We start from the raw sequence: 22,116 nt of genomic DNA, 5'->3' as shown, positions 1-22,116 counted from the left end.
CGTGCTGTGATGTGTGAGCGACGGCAACAATAGTGTGAAGTGTCTTTGCACTTGGTTGTGTTTTCATTGCTGTGGGTTTGGGTTGTGTTCAACGTCCTGCTGGATTGCTGCTAAAATTCAAATCTCACCATGATTAAAAAAAATTCAAATCAAGACAAAATGTGCTTGTGATTTTTCTGCCAAGAGGAGAAAAAATTCCCATTATAAAAATATGTTCTGTGCTCCCCCTCTAGTGTAAACATTGCATATGTGGAATATGAATTAAGCAGCAAAATCCATTTATAGCAGGGGGCGGCCATTTTGTCACTTGCTGTCGACTGAAAATGACACCACAGTGTTTAAATAACCACCAGTCACTACTCACCTGTTTTTTCCCTTCGCTTTGTTTGGTCATGTGACACGATTGAACAACTGTGATGTCATTTTCAGGCCACAAGTGGCAAAATGGCCGCCGCCTAAGATGGATAAAAACTAGTGGATTTTACCGCTTAATTGATATCCCATACACGCAATATTAATTAGAACGCCGTGTTTGGATTATTGGGGACGCATAGACTATATAAAGAAAATAAAAAAGAAAATAAATATTGCGAAGAAAATATTTGAGTATTTGAATTCTTTTAAGACCAGTTTTTGCAGTGTGTTCTTCCCATAAAAATGAGGTGATATTATAAAATAATCCCCAAACCCCCCTAAATCGGTTTCTTTTACAACAGGAATGCAAGTCCTGGAATGGAACGGCACTCTGCTGACAGGAAAAACCTACGAAGAGGTGCAAGGGCTCGTCGGCCACTCGTGCAGCGAGGCCGAATTGTGTGTCCGACTGTAAGCACAACCTCTGATGTTAAATCGTTTTGTTGTCTTGGTTCTGTTACTGTTCTTAACGTTGGTCTTCTTTACATGTCAGAGATCTCAACATGTTGGCAGAATCCGAAGATTCCGAGCACCTGGATTTCCAGGAGCCAAGCAAAAGTAAGTTGTTGTCGGCCATGCGGTCAAAATTAGATGCATGACTATTTGATTCTTCTAGGTGACAGGCCACCCAGATCTCCAGGCGTGGACCCAAAACAGCTGGCGGCCGAGCTGCAGAAGGTATCCCAGCAGCAGGCCCCGTCCTCCACCGCCTCCTCCACCAGCCTTACGGCGACCGCCTCGGCCACCTCCAGCCCCGCCCAGCCGGGCTCACCGTCGGTCAGCAAGAAACGGCACGGTAGCAAGGCGAGTGCCTCGAGCCGGCGACGCTTTCTTTGTCTTTCTTTCTGCATATCTTAGCAGCTTTTCTTCCCTTCCAGGCCACGGATGGGAGCAAGACCCCGTCACACCCAATTACTGGGGACATACAGGTCAGTCACATCTAGTTATTTGAAGGCAAACTCTCACAGTCCATCATTTCCATAAAAAAACAAACACCTATCATGCTTCTTCTGTCCGCAGCTTCAAATCCACTACGACAAGCAGCTGGGCAACCTGATCGTGCACGTCTTGCAGGCGCGCAACCTAGCGCCGCGCGACAACAACGGCTACTCGGACCCCTTTGTTAAGGTGTACCTCTTGCCGGGACGAGGGTGAGTCCAAATATCTTTTCAACCAGGCTTGTAGAATAAAGCAAATTATCCTTTTGTATTTCGGCCACCAGACGAGGTGTTAAAAAAAAATCAATAACGCTGCAATACGAGCGCCATTTTCATTGTTAGTGCACTGTTGTATTGGGTCTCATTGGTGCCGGTGTCCCTAATAAAATGGCCAGTGTGCCATGCCCCCACTTCCCTCTTGACACTGAAACTAGACCCCAACCCCCACACGTCACACAATCACTCCCTCTGACTATTGATTTTTTTTTTTGTATGTTCTCTATATTTAATGCATGCTGGACCCCCTCCCCCCTCTCAGTCAGGTCATGGTTGTCCAGAACGCCAGGTATGTGATTGACAATTATATTTGTGTTTTCTTGGTTGTCAGTTTGGTGAAGGTAAAAAATGAATAAACAAATACAATGTGGTCCTGCTCATTCTGATCAAATATAGGTCACCCTTGTCCTAACCAAACTAACCCTCCACTCCAACAAAGAACAACAAACTTTTCCACGCTAACGTGCTAAAGGATTTTTGGTAATCGTATTTTAGCATTAGCTTTTAGCAACTGACCGGATCGAAAGGTGCCGTCTCGTTTCCAACCCTGCCATTGACGCACGCCACATTTGTGCAAGTTCCCTAATGATGTGCATCTCGTCCATTCTCACCTCTCGTCCGCCCCTAGTTTCACATGGGTTTTGTCGCGCTATTGTTTTTTTTTAATGTGCAAGTCATGAAACGGATGTTGTGTCCCTCCCCGCCCACCAGTGCTGAAAACAAGAGGAGGTCCAAACCTGCAGGCAAGAGCCTGAACCCTGAGTGGAACCAGACAGTCATCTATAAGAACATCCACCTGGAGCAGGTAGAAAATGTCTTCCCTAATGTTTGCTTCAAGATTTACTAGTCGTAACAAAACCACTTAAACAAACATTAAATATTGTCTATAGTCTCGTACATGCCCGTTTAGCAGAAAACAAGTCAGGCCTGAATTTGCTGTCTGTTCCAATTGACCTCAAGACTTCAAGGCTTTAAAATGGATAAATTCTGCATTAATTGTGCCACCTAGTGGTTGCTTTAATGCATTACAACGTCATCAGAATTTAGAACTGCTTAATCTTTGCTAGCCAGTTTTCTAATTCTTACTGTTTGCGTTCAGTTGCGGAAAAAGACGCTGGAGGTGAGCGTGTGGGATTACGACAAATGTTCCTCCAATGATTTCCTTGGAGAGGTAAGTAATTATCCCTCCAGTTGCTTCCTATTTTCCTTTTCAGTTTCATCACTTGAGTCTACAATGGATGTCCAGGTCCTCATCGACCTGTCCAACACGGGCCAGCTGGACAACGTCCCTCGGTGGCTCCCCCTGAAGGCGCAGACGGAGGGGGAGCACCACCGCCGCTCCCACCAGAGCCGTCACGGCTCTTCCAAAACCACCTCGCAGCATTCGTCCCCTAAAACCGCTGGCTCCGCCCACGAGCAGGACTCTCCCAAATCATCGGTGATCAAGAGCCGAAGTCACGGCATCTTTCCCGATCCGGCAAAGGGTAGGAGAAACGCGTGTTCCCGCTAACTCACGCCTCCTGCTTGATGTTTGCACTCCTATCATCGTAGCTTCAGCGTCATGCTTTTTTGCTTTCCCATGGTCTGTCCTCTTGGTTGCCATGGTCACTCAGCTCTGAGGCCTCGCTTTAGTTCCGCTTTTACTTCAAAATTGTCTGGCAGCGGACAACCTGTTTTGGTAACCTCCTCGATGCAATCAATGAAAATCAATTTAAAATTATCCACAACCCGGTTAGGCGACAGATAAGTTGGCCCTGTATTGTGTCTCTGATTTGTATTTTTTTTTTTTTAGTTTCTTTTAGGATGAAGCAATTAAGGTTTTTATACTAAATTTAAATCTTTCAAAGTTGCTGCCTGTTTTGAAAATGACTTTTTTTAAAACAAACGTTGAATCCTTCAGGGTTTTTGCCCATTTAGGCAGCAAACAAATCGGGGATCCTAAATCTAATCAATTTTTTTAGTTTACATAAATTATTCATTTTAAAACAACTGTCAGTTAGTCCTTGGAATAATAAATACAGTTCTAAATAATCTCAGTTTCTACAAAACGGCCCTGGACCACAGCCCGTTTAGGCAGCAAACAAGTCAGTTCTTATTGGTCTCGCACCATAGCCCGTTTAGGCAACTTTTTTTTATTTTTGTTAATTTGGTTAATGTCATTGTTTTAGACACGCAGATGCCCCCTCTCGAGAAATGTCACAGTAGCCCTGGCAGGTCGAAGCCGTCCCCGTCTGAGGGCCAGAACCAAAGCCCCAGCCGCGGACACGTGCCGCAACCTCGCCCGCGTTCCTCCAAAAGCATGCAACAACGCCATCAGGATGGCGGTGCTGGGAGCGGCCAAGGCGTTGCCATAGCAACAACAACAACAATGGCTGACACAAGGCCGACGCAGCAGCAACAACCGCCACAACCGCCGCAACGCCTCCAGCCAAGTAAACCAAGGCGCAAATAAACGCCACCGCAGCATGGCCGCCTCGCACTCATCAGGCTTTTTTATTTCAGTTTGACTCTTATCTTTTATTTTATTTTTTGACCTCCCCCAAGTTCACTTCAGTTGTGATTTGGCACCTCACAATTGTCACCTCCAGAAACGCGCCACTAGAGGACGCCAGAATTTTCAGAGACACCTTGACCAATTGTAGCGCCATAAACCCCTTAAATTTTTTAATCATATATATATATATATATATATATATATATATACACACACACACACACACACACACACACACACACACACACACACAAACATATACGTATATATAGATATATATTTGAACTTTAATGAGAACTTCAGAAGAATTCCCCTTCCTGAGTCTTGTTTTTTAACTAAAAACATATCTGCGGCTCCTCCTGAAGGCTGTGCATGTAGCCCCCTCTTTTCTTTTTTTTTTAATTCATTTGAAAAAAACTCCGGGACCCACAACGCACCTCTGCAGCAGCCGCACACCCATGTGCATGTGATTGACAGACAAGCGGACTTGAAGAGAGCTCTCTCTCAAATCTCCATCTTCCTCCTCTTCCCATCTTCGAACATTGTATCCTCTGGTTGGACCACCCTTGCCCCCCCAAACAACGCCCCCTCCCTCCCCCACATCCAAAACGACCACCTCCAGGCCTACCAGGCCACCAGAGACACAGTGTAGTCGGTGTGCTCACCATTCAGAGAGGCCAATCCGATTACCTGCCCGCCTTGCCGTCACTGGCCGATGGGAGGAGAACGGAAGGTCGTCACCTGACCCTCAGGAAAGCTGTGTCGGAGGAGAGGCCCTACGTTGCCCGAGGTGAGCTAAAAACAAAACAACCCTCCCCTCCCTTCCCTGTGGTGTGAGAGGATGCTACTAACCCGCAGGGAAACCAAAGAGGACGGCGGGCTGAGATCCATGCAGCGAGACGCACACTTTTTTTCGTGAGTCAGTGTGCCGTCGCCATGGATACTGCTCAGCAAAACAAATATAACCCAGACTAATGATGTCTTAATTGATCTCATGTGCATTACATAACGCGTGTTGTCTGTCGTCCATGTTTCATTAGCGTGCTTTTCATCACCAGTTTGTCCGTCCAGTGTCGCTGTCCTCCTCCTGGACGATATTTGGCTCACGGTGTGACTGTGTTCCGTAGCTCGCGCCAGCTACAGGTCAGGCGATGCCCCCATGACAGCGGCCTCGCTGGACAGCGGCCTGAGCGGCAGCGCCTACAGCTTGCTGGACGAGGAAGCGGAGATGAACGAGGTGGATAGCGCCATCTTCCAGGTGCCCCGATTGTGAGTCACATGCTTTCACTCAAAAAAAAAAGATTTGTTATTCATATTTATAATAAAAACATTTTATTTTTCATTCATTGATGTTTCTCTGTTCAGTGGGAAAATTCCAAATGGCACCGATGGGATAAAATCCTCCATGGGAGATTCTGACGGTAAGATTCATTTCTGGTTGAGTTATTTATACATTATATAAATATTTATTTATTTATTTATTTTGGTGCAGGTAAGTCACAGGTGATGGGTGAGATCAAGATTGCGCTGAAGAAAGAAGTGAGGACGGAGGGAGACCACCTGGTCCTGGAGATTCTGCAGTGTCGCAATATCACCTACAAGTTCAAGACTGCAGATCACCTGCCTGGTAAATTTTTTGTGGTGCATTTCTTTTGCGACATTCCAGCAAAGTAGCAAATCAGATTATTCTCAAAATTTAATCCAAATGCCAGTAAAGTTAATTACTTTATAAAATATTGTATTTCACAATTTCTTTCATTAGTGGGTGTTTTAATCAATTATTGTCAATAAAGTAACCTTTATTGCTTATGTATTTATTTTTGTATTTATGAATATTACTATGATAATTATTATTACTGAAGACAACGCTGGTGCTTTTAACAATAAAATATGAAATAATATAAATATTTATCATATTTTATTGAAGCCAATTAAAAAATGTACATTTATTTATTTAGTGTGCCTTAATTTCATTTAATTTTGCCATTTAAAAAAAAAAAAAAAGCTGAAAATTCAAAATATTGACCCTGTGCAGACCTCTACGTGAAGCTGTATGTGGTGAACATCGCCACACAGAAGCGCATCATCAAGAAGAAGACGCGCGTGTGCCGCCACGACCGCGAGCCCTCCTTCAACGAGACCTTCCGCTTCTGCATGAACCCGGCCGGGCACTCCCTTCAGGTAAACAGCGCCGTCTGCCATTTTAAAAACAAAAGGCTTTAACGAAGCCGCTTTCCTTCCCAGCTTTTCTTAGTATCCAACGGCGGCAAGTTCATGAAGAAGACGCTGATCGGCGAGGCCTACGTGTGGCTGGACAAGGTGGACCTGCGCAAGCGTGTGGTCAGCTGGCACAAACTGCTCGCCAGCAGCGCGCAGATCCACTCCTAGGTGGAACGTACCATTTGATAACCCAAGGGGGGGAGCGGGGGTAAATTCACTTATTCCACTTACAGGAGCAGGAAGTGGACCACGCAAGCAAGCAGGTACAAAACACTCATCTTAATCCACACATGAAATACAGGGACACACATGTACAGTCGATGCTCACTCACTCCCTTTGAAAGCATTTGACTCAATGAGGACTCTGATTTATTTTTCTATTAGAAGGAAACGTAAAATTTTTATCGGTTCTTCATGTGCGCAAGAACGGGACGTCATATATCCAACACGCACTACCTAGCATTCTACTTCGGGGACCTTCTTTCACTTGAGCAAACAGACTTCTATCATTATTTATTTAAGAATATTGCTTTGTATGAAATTGGAGTAACTGGTGCCACATATATTGTTATTGTACATAAAATGTCCTAGCTGGCATGAAATATATGGAATACAATATATATATATATATATATATATATATATATATATATATATATATATATATACACATACACACACACACACACACACACACACATATATATTGATTTTTATCACAGACAATCAAGTCTTGATTGATTGTGACGATTGTTAAGTTCCCCTACAGACAATTTACAGTTGTGTGTCTTTTCCTCCTCGAATGTAAAAGCGATTTAACGTCGGAAAAAAAAAAAGTTCAGATTTAATGGTTTGAGCCACTGCTAACATATTACGCATAGTGTTCCGGAAATGTTGTTCTTGTTGTTTTGGTTTTTTTGGTAAGTAGGAAATTTGTTTTCTATGCAACCATGACAAGTAACCACGGCAACCACGTCTCCGTTGTCCTGAAAAGAAAGTTTAATATGTGAAAGCGTGACACATTTTTATCGTTGTTTTTATTTATTCTGTCTTTTTTTTTTAAATATGTTATTTATTGCGATTTAATGTTATATCATCATTTTATAGTATAGGATAAGGGGTTCAGGTTATGGATGATAGATGAATTTGTATATATTTATTTTTAATATTAATGACATTTATTTATATTTATTATTTTATTGACATATTCGTCGCCATTTAATGGTATTATTTATATGTAGTGAATTATTGATTTCCCAACTGTGAATGACTGAAATACCAAATTTCATCCTGACATTTATTTCTTATTTACTGGCACGAAGTTTTTACTTATTGCCCGTAGGACCATTTTTTTGTGTGCCATATCTAAATTTTTCAACAACAGTGGTCGAAAGGATGACAAAAAATTACATGTATTTATTTATTTGTTTGTTTGTTTATTTATTTATTTATTTATTTAAACTTTACAATAATTTCCTCCCCGTGTGACGGTTCATGTTTACAATACATATTGGGTGTGCTTCTTTGATACGCATATTTGTAGTGGTTGTCTACAAAGTTAAGTTCCAAAGGCCTGAAACTCAGAGAATTTTTCCCGGTTACAGAGAAATCTGATAAAAAAAAAAAAACGCCTCCCTGCATTTTCTCGCTTAATTTCCTGCAATGACCAAAAAGAGACTTCTTGATTTTAAGGTCACCGAAAGTGTGCAATTATAATTCATTTCAATTCAATGCATGTCATTTGGTCTGTCTTTAGGAATATCAACACAAACACACACACAAACCTTTAAGCGTGTAAATACGTCATACAGGCTTCGGGAGCAATAGGTCTTTTAATGGACAACAAAAAAAGAGGGGAAAAAAAGACCAGTGTGTGCAGTCACTTGATTTTCTCCCGGTCAATACCGTAAAGTGTTTACTAAGAGCGCACACACACGCGCGCACACACACACTTGGACAGCTCGAGTAGTCGCAGGAGAATCGTCATTGTGTTCACACTGGATGTTGCATGTTGATGGCTCATACTATTTTTGTGTCCAGATTATGATTATGAATACATTTAGAAAAAGAGAAAGTGACATGTAGAGAAGGATCTAGAACAAAATGTTATGGGTGAGGGCGAGGGTATTTATTAATAATATATGCTGACTGTACAAAGATGACCATCCAATTCTTTCCCCCCTCCACTTGTAAGTAAACAGAGAAAAAAAAATCTATCTATACTGTCATGGTTTTGTGATTGTATACAGGAGGTATTGATGAATTATGCAAATTGTGATGTAAAAAAAAATGGCTGTCGCCCGCCCCATGTCTAAATATTAAATATGAGTACAAATGAGGGCTTGTTGCGTTGTTATTTTTTTAGGGCCGGGGTCATGCTGGGGGATGGTGTTAAGAACAATAGTGTTGAAGGGTTTTTGGTTCGACGGATGACTGTTCTTCGGGTAACTTTGAGGTTTTAGGGTCTTTGTAGGATTTGGGTTTTAGGTTCTTGAGATAGTTTGAATGGGTGAAAAGGAGTATGATTTTAAGTTTTTCAGAGGATTGCGGGAGTTTTTAATTAAGGCAGTTCCCTTAGAGTTTTTGCGCAGGGTTTTAGGTTCTCCAGATATTGAGGGATTAGGGTTCTAAATTCTTGTAAGGTTTAAGAGTACGGTTCAAGATAGAGGGATAGACTTTGTTAGAGGTTTTTCAGAGTCATAGGTACAGGATTACAGGTTTTTCTGAGGAGAGATAGGATTTGAAGATCTTCTGAGAACCACAGGCTGTGTGAGAGACCCTTTACAGAATTAGGGTAGTGTTTCAAGATGGGTTTTGGAGAGGATTTGGTTCGGGTGGTCCAGGTAGTTAGATTGGATTAGAAACTATTATTAAAAACATTTTGAAGTTGAAGAGTAGAGTTACAGATTTATTCAAGAATGGAAAGTAGGTTATGTGCTCTACAGAGGATTAGACTTTTTTCATGGTTCTTATGAGTCATAGGGGTAGGATTTCATTTTTTTCTGAGGACTAGAGGTATGTTTTAAAGACCTTCATAAAATTAGAGGTTGCGTTTTTAGTGGATTGTAGAATAGGTTTTCAAGTTGTCTAGAGGATTTGGGTAGGGTTTAAGGTTCTCCAGATAGTCAGGGGTTAGGGCAGGGGAGTAGTTTAGAGGTAGTTTCTGATGATCAGAAGTAGACTACAGAGTTCTGCAGGTTTTAGAGTTTTTTGTGAGGTAGGATAAGAAGATTATACAATTCACTTCACAAGTTAGTGATTTAAGTTCTTCAGAGGCTTTGGGTAAGATTTGATTTTTATCAGGGATTTACAGGTAAGGTTAGAAGTTCTTCCAAGGATTCAGGGTTAGAGATATTCCAGGTGTTTATAGGCAGTCTTTAGTGTTAGGGTAAGATTTCTCTCCAATTCAAAGATTAGGTGAGTGTTCCACAGCTGCTCTTTTAATTATACAGAGATGAAGTAACAGGATTTGACCAGAAGATGGTGCCAAGTGGTTTGGATGTGGAACCCAACATAGGTTCACCTTGGACTACTGATTGATCTGTGACCCATGAAAGCTCTTCCAAATAGAAGTAAGAAGCAAACTAAAAAAGAGGATTCTGGATCATCACCGGGAGCTGCCCTCGTGGACCAAACAGTATTTCCAGAGCACACTTCTAGAGTTCTACCAGCAGAGGGTGAAAGTACTTCATGTGTATGTTCATTTCTTTGAGACCTCGAAAAATGCTTTATGTGTCAACCAACACCTGTTGGGCTTTGCCGCCATGAATCCAAGCCACCAATTGATATTCCATCAAATGACCTTTACTTGGGGGACCGAACTCCAAAAGATTAGCATATTCCAGTCTTCGAAGGTCATTTTTGAGATTGAGATCTGGAAATACAACAGTCATGACTGGATCAAAGAACCTTTCTGTTCAGTCTTTTCTTTGATGTCTGCTATGTTGTCATTCATCCTAGCTTCTTTCTTTCTGATTGATTCTTCTGATCTGCACTTCTAAAGATGTTTGTTCTCCATTGCCTTCAAAGACGCTACTTGAGAATGTAACAGTGGCTTAAAGAACAGATAAACACGATGGAAACACTGAGGATTTTCTTTCGTGTTTAAGATCATAATGACAAGAATCAACCAGGCATGTCTTTTTTTTGGCATTGGATCCAAAATGGACGCCAACTGATGCTTATAGTTTTAATATCCGCAAGCTAGCATTGAGGATGGCACTAAGCCTTCACGTCCAATCGCCTCCGATTCCGCCCGTGAGCCGGCTTTCTGTCACTGGATGCTGCCGGCCGACCCGAACTTTCTGCTCCTGACAACATGGCTCGGCCTCACCGTAATGCGATCAGTCAGCAGGCAGGACCAAGCGAGGGCCGAGTGAGGCCAACTCCGTCCTGATACGAGACGTCATATCACACACACGAGCTTGCTATTGCTTACATGTCAACGAAGCGACACCGCGACAGACCAGAAGCTGAAATCTGGCTTTTTAAAATATTTTTTTTCAAGATGACCTCCAAAATGTCCGTGTCTGATAGCGATCAAGTCAACACTGAGAGTGTCACATGCGATGAGTCAAACCAGACAGAATCTGAACATAAAACGTGAGTGAATCAGATGCAGAAAAAGATGTTGACTGTTGTGGTTACTTTTTTCTAATTCAAATAAAGGGAATCACTTTTTACGTTGACGATATTTAAATCACAGTCCATTTGAAAGGAGACAATTTTTTTCAAAATATATATACAGTAATCCCTCGTTTATCGCGGATAATTGGTTCTAAAAACCACCCGCGATAAGTGAAATCCGCGAAGTACGGTCAACAACAAGAAGTACTGGGCAGGCTAACGAGTTAGCGGTAAGATGCTAATTCGCGATCGTGCTAACAAGCGAAAACAGACTTCTAAAGGAATGTAAACGAACATTTGGAGCAATACTACATTGTCCTAAAGGTTAGATATGTTTCCTCATTTAGAGAAGTTTTACTTTGACTTTTAAATATGTTTTTAATTTGGAAAAAAAAATCCGCGATGTAGTGAAGCCGCGATAAACGAAACGCGAAGTAGCGAGGGATCACTGTATATTTTTTCGAAATTTTAATCTTAGTTTTTTGTCACACGGTTTAAGGAGTAAAATTCAAACATTTTCTCGAGATTCTCGCTGGCCACCGTGCCCCTAATTTGAATGCATGCATCAGTCTATTTCTACTAAGCTTGATGCCGAGAAATCACATTGAGGTTATTTTGGGCCAATAATTCAATTTGATATGACAAGACGTGACCCGGGATGCACTCTAAAAGTACTCGTTGACATTTTTCCGCAGTGACTCCTAAAATGATCCCAAAGTGCTGGATAGCCTTTGCTCACATTTAAAACCATCAAAAAGGTCAATTTTACTGGCACTAACCGCTGACCGCTGCCCTTATGTAACTGACTTTATTTTGACTTTCTTTTCTTGATCAGAACTCATACTTTTAACCCTTTAAATTTAAAGCAACAACGGTGGTGTGGCTTGGCTGTGCCGTAGAGATGGCGCATGCGTACAGGCGTTGCTAGGACGACGAAAGATGGGCGATTCCCTGGACAGATGGGTGGAGTCAAGGCTTGATTGAGTTTGCTGAACAGGTGAACGCCCAGAAAGAGAAAGTCGGAAAAAAACGAAAGTGATTTAGTTGTCTTAAAATGTTTTACAATATATTACTTTTGTTTGAGGTTATTATATAGATAAATGTACCGATTTAAAGGGTTAAAATTATTTAAAAAGCTGTTTTGGTATTTTCCTAATATGCCATGGTATTTATCTTAGCTTAGCTTTTTTTTCTAGCATAGCTTAGTTTAGCTTTTGAAAAGTCAAAGTTGATTCTACTTTTTTAGTTGAAATGTTTTTATTTTTGGGGGGGGGTTGTAATGTTTAAAGTGACTATTAATATACCACATGTCCCCGCCCACCGTCCCGTATTTCTTACAGTGTAACACTAAAAAAAGAAGGGGGGGAATGCCCACGAGCATCAACTGTGGGAGTCGGGGGCGGTCTGTGTGGAGAGATTTGTCTCGCGTTTGTGTGAGCACACGTTTGACGGACGAGTGCAGCAAGGCAGGACACGCGACGACGTGGATTTGTGGAGCTGCTTTCATTTTTTAATTTCCCCTTCTTGGTTTTGTTTTGTTTTCAGCGTTCCCCGCGATGGATTACTGCCTGTGCGTACTTTTGCTACTCTCCAGCGTGTCCTGCGTGTCTACTGGTCAGTTCCCCAACGAGCACATGTGAGTACTAAAGTGAGATGTTGGTTTTTGTCTATAAATTCTCACCGGAAGGAGGCAATACATGTCATCGTGGTGGGAGGACACCCAACTTGTGAAATCAGATTTTTTTTGGGGGGGGGGGGGCGCTATTTTCTGCACCGGGGTGATCATGCATGGCTATATTGGTGTGTGAGAACTTTGTCTACACGTAATATTCTGGTGATGAGTGTGTTAATTTGGACCCACAAACAGATAAACACTGTATTATTATTTTAAAAAAAAACCACAAGCGTGCCTCTGTTTTTCTGATGAACGCATAAACAAACTGACAGACAGAAAGGCACTGTGTCAGGGGCGTAGCCAGAATTTTTTAAATGGGGTGGCCAGGGTGACCAAAAAAAAATCGGAGTGTTAGCCACCAGCATGCATATATGCACAGATGTATACTTCAGCATTCACCTGACCCCTCTCTGTAACTTTGTTAATCAGACCATCCACAGTCAAGGTGAAGTAAAATTAACACGTATCCAGAACTTTTCACAACACACTCATAATACAAGCAGAATCAAGTCTCATTAAAAAGCAACATTTTGCTGAGCTTAAATAATGCCAGACCCTCATGCACTGATCGGTGGATCACTACGTTTGATGGCCCATTCGTTCGAATAATATCTAAAAAAGACAATGACTAAATATTTTATTTCTTAATTCTAAATGTTGCTTTTTACTTTCTTATGTTGGAATGTTACAAATGTATTGACCAAGATATGTAATATGTAATAATGTATGTGCACATTTTATTTAATGAAACCATGACTGTGGATGACAGATTCTTTAAGTGAGCATTCAAATCAATTGTAGTTTTTCAATTTCAATTTTTCTTCAAATATAGTTATTATAATTTGTGTTAGAGGGTATAGGGATCTAAGAATACTGCATCCTTGTGAAAAATAACAGGAAAGTCACAGGTGTCAAAATGTTAGATGAAGGGTGGCCAATGAGTATCTGAGAGTGGACATGACTCATGCCTGGCGACCACATAGCTCCGCCCCTGCTGTGTCTATGGCTGTGTATGAGTGTCAATGTATCTTGAGTTTTGTGTATTTTGACCCACAAACCTAAATATGAGTGCGCAGGTGTGTCTTTTACCACAACACAAACAACTGCAAATTTGTGGACAAAACTATTGGGATACGACTCCACCCACAGCAAGTGGAATATAAACAAAATTCACTCACTTATCAAACTCATCTGAGTGTGTCTTGCTGCTGTGATTGATCATAGAACTGATAAAGCCAAATCAACAGGTTTAGAAAAAAAGACATGTTCCGGATGATTCCAAGCCATCACCGCCCTTGTTCTTCTTCCTTGTCCCGTCCCGCCCTTTTCCTCATCGCTAGTGGTGGTGAGCCACCGTGGCACTCAGCCTAATGGCCCGAGCGCGATGATGTCAGACTTGCAGAGTATATTTCGCTAAGTGGATTGATCCGTGGCTCAGTCGTGCAAGGTGCGCACTCACCGCTTGTGTTATTTTTATTATTATTTATAACTCTGATATTTACATTTTTTGGTAGCAGCTTGACAAAACATGTAAGCCAGGTTCAAGAAAGTAATTGATAAAATGCTAATGGTAGTCTATTTGGATATAAAGAGTATTCGTGATGCAGCTCTTCTTTTGACTTTTATGAGATTGTGAGTTTTGTTGTGACCACTACTGTATATTGTTTCCATAATATGTCTGGAGCTGCACCAATGAATCAAACCATAATGAATAATTTGATTACAAAGAAACCCTGAAGCAAAATTTCTGGCAACACGAGCTAGCATATCTTTGATAAAGCCTACCCTAATATCACTTAGTTGACCAAAATGATCAGAAAGCAAACACATAAAAAGGAAGTTTTGCCAGTTAAGAGCCCATCAACTCTTACAATTTCATTCACTGACACCCATGTCACTCACCAGACCAGGCCCTGCAAAGCCGTACACATTCAAAGTCACAGATGCTACAGTGGGGACCCTGAATGAACAAAAATAGTATCTGCTCATAATATTTTGTTAAATAACGCACAATAATTTTTAATTAATTAATCGGGAGATGACTTTTTCATAGTAATCTTGTGTGTGAAGTAGGTGTTTACACCTGTCACGTATCACACACAAAAAGGCAGCATCCCTCTTGTTGACGTGTGTTGTGTTCGGCACAGTGCATCATCCCGGTTTCCTGTCCATCTTCTGTCATCCGTTTTCTTCTCTTGCCTGGGGGCAGATGTGTTAACTTCATCCACTCTGAAAAGTCCCAGTGCCACAGATCATTCACACAGTAGGCCGGGAAATGAGGACACATGACAGAAGACGAGACAGTCGCCTATCTTTGTGTTGTGCACACTGTCGTGTATTGATCGGTGCTCCAAATCAGATCTCTCTGCCCTTTCTCCCACTCACCCCCTCCCCACTTTTTTTTTTTTAAGGCTAACTCGATTTCATGCTCAGCTAAAGAGCCCATGCCTCTCTGCTCGCTGTCTTGTCTTTGGCAATCTCCAATTTAATGTGAGGAGGCACTTTATATGAACACAACATTGCACAGGGGTGGAGTCGCACGATGAACACGGCGACACAAAGTCGACCGTAAGATGATCCCAAGCAGTTACTTTATTGTTTTTTTTGTGTGGCCATTACAAGCTTCATTCGACTTGTCGCAGGGAAAGAAATGCAACTGAAAGTCATTCATGGACTTTCTCACACCCCCTCTTAAATCCCCTCTGCCCTCCGTCTCAACCTGGTGGGATTTATTTAGAAGAGCGCCAGTCTTTGAGGAAGGGGGGCGTCAGCGAGATCCCGGCCTTGCAGGGGTGGCTGGATGTCGTATGCCGAAAAAGTTTCTCATGGCAGGTTTTTATGGGAAGCAAGCCACGTGCGTACCTCACGTCCCCTCGCCGTGCGCTGGGAATTTTTCCACTGCTCCGTTACCAAGGCAACTTGGGGAATGGCTAACAGCTGTTTGGATGGCAGGAAGCACATCTGTATACCCGCATATAAAGCACCACGAGGTTTCTATTTGCGAGTATGTCGTCGTAGTACAGTGGGATGGTTTGATGTCATACATGTAGATGATCCAGGAAGCTGCTCTGTTTGGTTTTGTCATGAAATTTACTGTTAGAAAAAAAAAAAATTGATTTAGTAACACTTAACACTGTCATTTCAATCTAAAAACATATATTAAGTACCGTAACTTTCTGACTAAAAGTCCCATCAGCCATAAAATGCTCAAAAAAGAGAAAAAATGCCCAATAACGTGAAAAAAAAACATATACAAGTCGCTCCGGAGTATAAGTCGCATTTTGGGGGGCAATTTATTCGACAAAATCCAACACCAAGAACAGTCATGAACGAGCAACAACAGGCTAAACGATAGGTATGCTAACGTGACATAAACACAAACTAAGAGCTGAAAACGGCCCTGACGTAAAATTCAGAGTTATTCAGAAAACTATTACATAAATAACACGTTAATAAAACTATCTGTGTCACTCCAATTCATTAAATCCATCGATCGTCCTTTGTCAACAATGGGTGCGCGCCGCTGACGGCGCTTGCATTTCAAAATATTCCACAGGCTCATATAACGATATATAAATTAGACTATAGACTATATAAATAACTATTATATAAGCAATAATATTATCAAACCATCTGTGCACTCTAAATCATTAAATCCATCAATCAAATTCCTCGTCCTTTGTCAACAACGCCGCGCATGCGCCCTGACGTCACCCTCGTTGTCATTCCACAGATCTACTATATAACTATATTGTAGCGTTAACAAAGTACAAGGAAAGATGTGGGTTTGGTAAACGTCTCTTTATTTAACAAAACAAACTTCCAAGCGCGTGGCGGCATGGACTTCCAGCCACGGAGGTGGAAGAGAGATCCATAGAATAGGACCGGGCATGCGTAAAAGCCATGACCGAGCCCCATCCACCATCCCCGGACAGCCACCCGGCCGAGCGCCGGCCCCCGACTTTAATCCACGGAGGTGAACGAGAGCTCCGTAGAGTAGGACCGGGCGTGCGTAAAAGCCATAATAGTTTTTCAAACCTTCTGTGTCACTCTAAATCCTTAAATCCTTCAAACTCTTCGTCCTCCGTGTCACTTAGAAACAAAGCTGTTAATGATGCCGGTAGTACGTGGGTCCCTTCGTCATCTTCGTCATCCCGTGAGCAATCTTTGTCCTTTTTGTAAACAACCGCCACGCCGCGTCGTGCTGCTGACGTCACTTGAAATTCAAATTACAATAACCCCTTGCTACATTGCGGTTTGTTTATTGCGCTTTTTGAGAAATGTTTTGAAAAACCCCCACATAAGTCGCTCCTTATTATAAATCGTCCCCCACCCAAACTATGAAAAAAAACTGCGACTTATTGTCCGAAAATTACGGTAAGTGATTGTGGTCATCCCATTTGAAAATAATAAAACATGTACCGTTTTTTTCCATGTATGATGCGCCCCCATGTATAATACACACCCTAAAAATGGCATGTTGATGCTAGAAAAAAGCCTGTACCCATGTATAATACGCACCGAAATTTTGACTCCTACTTAAGTCCGTAAACATAAATTATTTCAGAAAAAAGATCATCTTTGGGAACAACTGGATGTTATTCTGCCGGTCAGTATCACTGCGCATGCGCTAGCAAACTCGATAGCGAAGAAATGTTTCGGATTTGTGTAGGGTACATTGTGACAGCAAACGAGCAGGTGATCGAGCAAGCATCTGATACGAGAGCATTGTGTTCGTATGGAGCGTGTTTGAAGCAGCAGCAGAGAAGAAAGCGCATCTGTAATGGCGGCCTCCGTATCATATCCAGATTTAAAAAAAAAAAAAAAAAAAAGGGTTTTCCTTTTTTTTGTACCCATGTATAATGCGCACCCCAGATTTTAGGAAAATAAATTTGTTAAATTTTGCGCATTATACATGGAAAAAAACGGTAACTTGCCTTACTGTTTGTTGAGTTCAGCTTTTGGTAATGAGCACCTATTTTTGCTATTGATAATTAAACCTTTAAATGCTGTTTTAGTAACACTTAAGATTTCTACAAAGTGATTGATCGTCACTCTTAAAAACAATAACACACGTAGCTCACCTGACTTGCTAGTACCACTTTGGGCAATAATTACATATATTAAGTATTCATCAATGTTTTAAATAATAATTGTGGTAACATCTTATCACGAGAAACTGTCAAATAACTTTAAAATGAATTTATATAAGGCACTGTCTCACATTAAAACATTAAAAATGGGTAAATGACGGTAGCTTTACCTTTAGTTAAGTGCTACTACCTGTTTTTGTTTTCTCTAAACAAAAACTAAGTCACATTTTAATTAACATTAGTTACTATTGTATATGCACTGTGGTTAATAGTCACAGTTCAAAACAAAATAGCTTATAGTTTTTCTTAACAGCTGCTTTTGAACATTACAGCAATATCCATTCTTTGCGAAAAATTAAACAAAAAAAGGACATTGTCTTTCAAAATTTTATTTAAACAGCATGCCCACGGTTTGTCCCTGAAAATGTCTTCAGACGTTTCATGTCGCTTCCCCATAAAAGATCCTTTGAGTAAATAAAGGCTATTATCACCTAATATCTGCTCAAGCACATCCCATTAAGGCATCTTGTCAGGCACTCGAGGCGTTAAGTGCTTAAAATTTCTCTGAGGTGCTCGTAGGGTGTGCAACAGAAAAGTGGCGCTCTTGACGGTGTGTGATGGCTTCGCCGAGAGTTTCCCTTAATGGAGCGTTAGTAGCGTTTAATACCAGTGCTCGAACATCAGGGGACAAGTCCACATCACTGCACTAACGTGTAGTCATGGCGTGAATTGGACATTTTGACCAAAAAGGAGGTAGACTGGGTTGGTGGGTTCTACAATTATGCTCATGGGCAGGAATGGTGTGTTTTTGTATATGTTGCAGAGCGAAGCCAAAAATGACTGCAGGCCTGAAAAGATAACACAGAGGCACTTTTCACATTTGACAGAACTCATTCACTGCCAGCCCAGTTACAATGGATCTTTGACGTTCATAGCCGTCAATGGCAGTGAGTTAAACGCCTTGTATCCCAATCCAAAACAAGCAGGGTGCTTGCTATGGATACTAGCCTTTAGTCTGGCCTTTAAGGTTCACAACCGAGGACATTTTGTACGGCGTGTATTATCTTGAATCTATTGGGTACGCGCTGAGCCAGGTGACCTAATGCCTTGATATTTGAAGGTAGGTTGGTCACTGTACCTTCTCCCCAGACAGCCGCCCACACACCCTTTTGTTCCTTAAATGATAGGAACCGTCTGGTTTTAGCTTAGGCTTGGCTCCTCCGCTTCGGCTGATCATCATTTGTTTTCCATCTGGGAAGATAACAAGGCCGTGAGACGTTTACAAAGGCGGCAATTACGGTGTTATTGACCTTAATACAAAAGGTAGATGTAGTTGCTTGTCCCATGGTGATACATGGCAGCTTTTTATGGTATTTTTGGGGGTTTTATCTTGCTAAAATTGGCTTTAATTATATGGACTCTTATTAAATGAAAAGGTCCCATTGGTAGAAAACAAATACCGTGTTTTTGTCTCCCCCAAATTGGATGCCTTTTGGTCTGAGCTCTTTTTAGCAATTCCCTAAGTGACTGCTACTTTCATCCCCATCACTCTCCAACAACTGATGAAGCATCTCAATTAGAACTATCATACGAGGATTTCAGGTTTCAGACCGTCCCCCACAGGACCTGCCGGGAACATAAAAATAGTTTACCGGCTCCATGACATCAAAAGCACTGGACTCGGAGTATGAGGTTGTTTGAGTGGAAATCCCTAGATAAGATATTGAGCCATTAGATGGTTTTTGTCATCTTAGAAACAAGATGGCGCACAGTGATGTGCCATCTAGCTTTTGAAAGATCAATACCGTGTTCATTCTGTCGGGCTGGGGGATGTTTACGAATCGGGTAAATCGCTACCGACCTGTCCATAAACCGGGCTGCTGAGGTCGTGGTGGTGGAACCAGTCGAGTCCTGTATTCTGTGGGTGAACCTTGGAAAATGTTTCGATCAACTTTTATATGTCACGTACGTGGAAAAAACCCCCAAGATCGAAGTCCGACAAAGTGCAGTGCAGTGCAGATTGTCGTTGTCGTACCTTTCCTCAAGTTCGTTACGTAATACCCATACACTAATTAGCCACACCCACCTCATTACCTTAAAAGGGTTAGGGGTTAGTGTTAACGGTTTGGTGAAGGACATGTAACTTTCATACAGACGTAGCCGCTAGGTCCATTCTTTCCCACATTGTCACCGTCCCGATCTCGCCTAGGAAGAAATTCCACCGACGGGGGCAGGCGGAAAAAGAGCTGAGGAAATTCTTGTTAAAAGCCAAACGGTTTCCTTTTGTGCACTCTCGCAACAATCAGCGTCCACCAGGGAAGTCACACATCCCGTTGTTGCACAAGCTAGCGGCGTTGATGGTTATTTAGGGAAGTGGCTAATTAGTCCACTCTGGATTGAGCCTGTTAAAATAAACAAGTGCTTTGAGATGTTACATTTAGCATTACAACACTCAACTTTTATGTTTTCCCGAGTCCCAAAACTGTTCACTATTTATACCAAAACATGGGAATTTGACATCTGAACCCTGACATAATTCCACCGTGACACTGTTTGGGAATTATGTGCTGACAGAACTGTCCATCCTATATCTGCCCTCGGCAGCAAGCAGCTGTCCACCCTGCAAGGCTAAAAATGGCCGGCTCGCGTTACACCGTATTTGCTTTAAATAAGATACACGGTCAGTCAAAGCCCCCTCCCCAACATGGCAGGTCAAAAGACTGGCACTCATTATGTGGACGGGAGACGAGGTTAATTTTCATTATGGAGTCACTCGTGTATTCTTTATCAACTTTGTTAGTCAAAAGCGAAGAGAGATCTGTTGGCATATTTGCATGGTCTATTGCAGGGGTGGGCAATTCCGGTCCTCGAGGGCCAGTGTCCTGCATGTTTTCTATGTTGCAATATAGGCAAAACATGTATATTAATAATTACAATTTTACAATTATGAATAATTCCTTTTAACATTTCATAGGGTACATTCAGTATGTTCTCATTGTGGATGCTAATGTTTAGCCAGCAGCTGTCATAGGAAATGGTAATATTTGAAGTTAGTAATTCTGATAGTAATGCTATTGGTATGCTGTTGAATGCTAATATTTTTAGCTAGCAATTCTAAAAAAAAAAAAGAGTGCTCATATTTTTAGCTAACAGGTCTTATGGTGAATTGTAATATATTATTTTGTTGGTAGTTCTCAGAGTGAATCCTAAAAAAATCTCCCATGTGAAAGTTTTAGCTAGCAGCGCACACATGGATTGCTAATATATTTATTGAGCCGTTCTAATAGTTAACTGTAATATTTGTAGCTAGCATTTCTCAAAAAAATCACTCCCATCTTTGGGTAGCAGTTCTCATAGTTAGCACTACAAAGTTTAGCAGTTCATCCTAAGACTTTTAGCCAGCAGGTGGCATGGTGAATGCTAACAACCTAAGCTAACAGATATCAGAGCACATGGTAATGGTTTATGCCAGGTGTGTCATCATAAATGTTTTTATTTCAAGCCAGCAGTTCTCATGGTGGACTTAAGTTTTTTTTCCCCAAACACAACACCTTCTGATGCTTTTACCCTCTTATGCTTTTTGGGAAGGCTTAGATCTGTGTGTCCTCTCATTTCTTTTGAGAAGAATACATTACGCGGCCGCGGCATCCCGTCACCCCTGGGGCGTGACAGTCACACTGCCATCTATGAATAGCTCTCGCCTTAATGCACGTGTAACCCATTCACTTGGCTAAACATTGTTATTTCACGCTACTCCTTCAATACATGCTAGCCTACTGTACACTGTCATGGCGTGAGGAAACTAATTGAGTGTGCTTGATGTGTCCTCAGGATTAAAGAATGGGTGGATCAAATGCAAAAGGACTTGACCACGCTAATGGATAAGGCCAGCAGCATTCAGAGTCTCACTCAGGTGAGTCGCATCAATCAAAGTCAGGCAAAGAAAAAAGTGAATATCTATGTTAATCATCCTTCAGCTCTCTTTGAGCGACCTTCACTCATATGCATTCTACCACAACTCTATATATAGACGTTTCTCATTAGCGCTAATGCTGCACTTTACCTCATCTCATCCTTGTAGACTGCACTGATTGACGAGCTAATACTAATAATAGTGTACTCTTGCAATCGCGTGTCGCTTCCAAGAAAAATCATGTCAAACTTTCATTGGAATTGATTCTTTTTAATACTGCATTAAACTTGTTCAGCAAGTTGAAAAAGGGGCGGTTTGAATGTGAATTTAAATTTGGCCGAAAGATCAGGAAGTTCTTCCAAAAATTGTTTGGAGGCTGCCCAAGTCCCTCGACGCCTTCTGTAAAAAATGAAGAAATTGGATTAAAAGAAAAACTGTCATCTCACCCGAACTAATGTGACATAACC

General features: G+C 41.6%; 2 protein-coding genes across 2 annotated transcripts in view; both read left to right on the top strand.

Moving 5' to 3' along the window:
* The window catches only part of pcloa (piccolo presynaptic cytomatrix protein a), a 31,467-nt gene extending 22,785 nt beyond the window's left edge, over window positions 1–8,682 (top strand). Inside the window, exons 12-26 of the mRNA XM_061268547.1 lie at window positions 717–825; window positions 908–972; window positions 1,031–1,218; window positions 1,293–1,343; window positions 1,435–1,565; window positions 1,891–1,917; window positions 2,340–2,433; window positions 2,728–2,799; window positions 2,875–3,127; window positions 4,745–4,912; window positions 5,250–5,391; window positions 5,488–5,543; window positions 5,615–5,749; window positions 6,158–6,303; window positions 6,367–8,682. Of these exons, the coding sequence (XP_061124531.1) occupies window positions 717–825; window positions 908–972; window positions 1,031–1,218; window positions 1,293–1,343; window positions 1,435–1,565; window positions 1,891–1,917; window positions 2,340–2,433; window positions 2,728–2,799; window positions 2,875–3,127; window positions 4,745–4,912; window positions 5,250–5,391; window positions 5,488–5,543; window positions 5,615–5,749; window positions 6,158–6,303; window positions 6,367–6,510 (1,781 nt within the window). The 3' untranslated portion in view covers window positions 6,511–8,682. The remainder of the gene's footprint in view (window positions 1–716; window positions 826–907; window positions 973–1,030; window positions 1,219–1,292; window positions 1,344–1,434; window positions 1,566–1,890; window positions 1,918–2,339; window positions 2,434–2,727; window positions 2,800–2,874; window positions 3,128–4,744; window positions 4,913–5,249; window positions 5,392–5,487; window positions 5,544–5,614; window positions 5,750–6,157; window positions 6,304–6,366) is intronic.
* A 3,649-nt stretch (window positions 8,683–12,331) lies between these two features.
* cacna2d1a (calcium channel, voltage-dependent, alpha 2/delta subunit 1a) overlaps window positions 12,332–22,116 on the top strand; it is a 50,707-nt gene continuing 40,922 nt past the window's right edge. The window contains exons 1-2 of the mRNA XM_061268835.1: window positions 12,332–12,604; window positions 21,568–21,649. Coding sequence (XP_061124819.1) covers window positions 12,525–12,604; window positions 21,568–21,649 — 162 coding nt within the window. The 5' untranslated portion in view covers window positions 12,332–12,524. The remainder of the gene's footprint in view (window positions 12,605–21,567; window positions 21,650–22,116) is intronic.

Source organism: Syngnathus typhle, linkage group LG21 (assembly GCF_033458585.1).
Source record: "Syngnathus typhle isolate RoL2023-S1 ecotype Sweden linkage group LG21, RoL_Styp_1.0, whole genome shotgun sequence".
Taxonomy (NCBI): domain Eukaryota; kingdom Metazoa; phylum Chordata; class Actinopteri; order Syngnathiformes; family Syngnathidae; genus Syngnathus; species Syngnathus typhle.
This window is presented reverse-complemented; position numbering and strand designations above follow the sequence as displayed.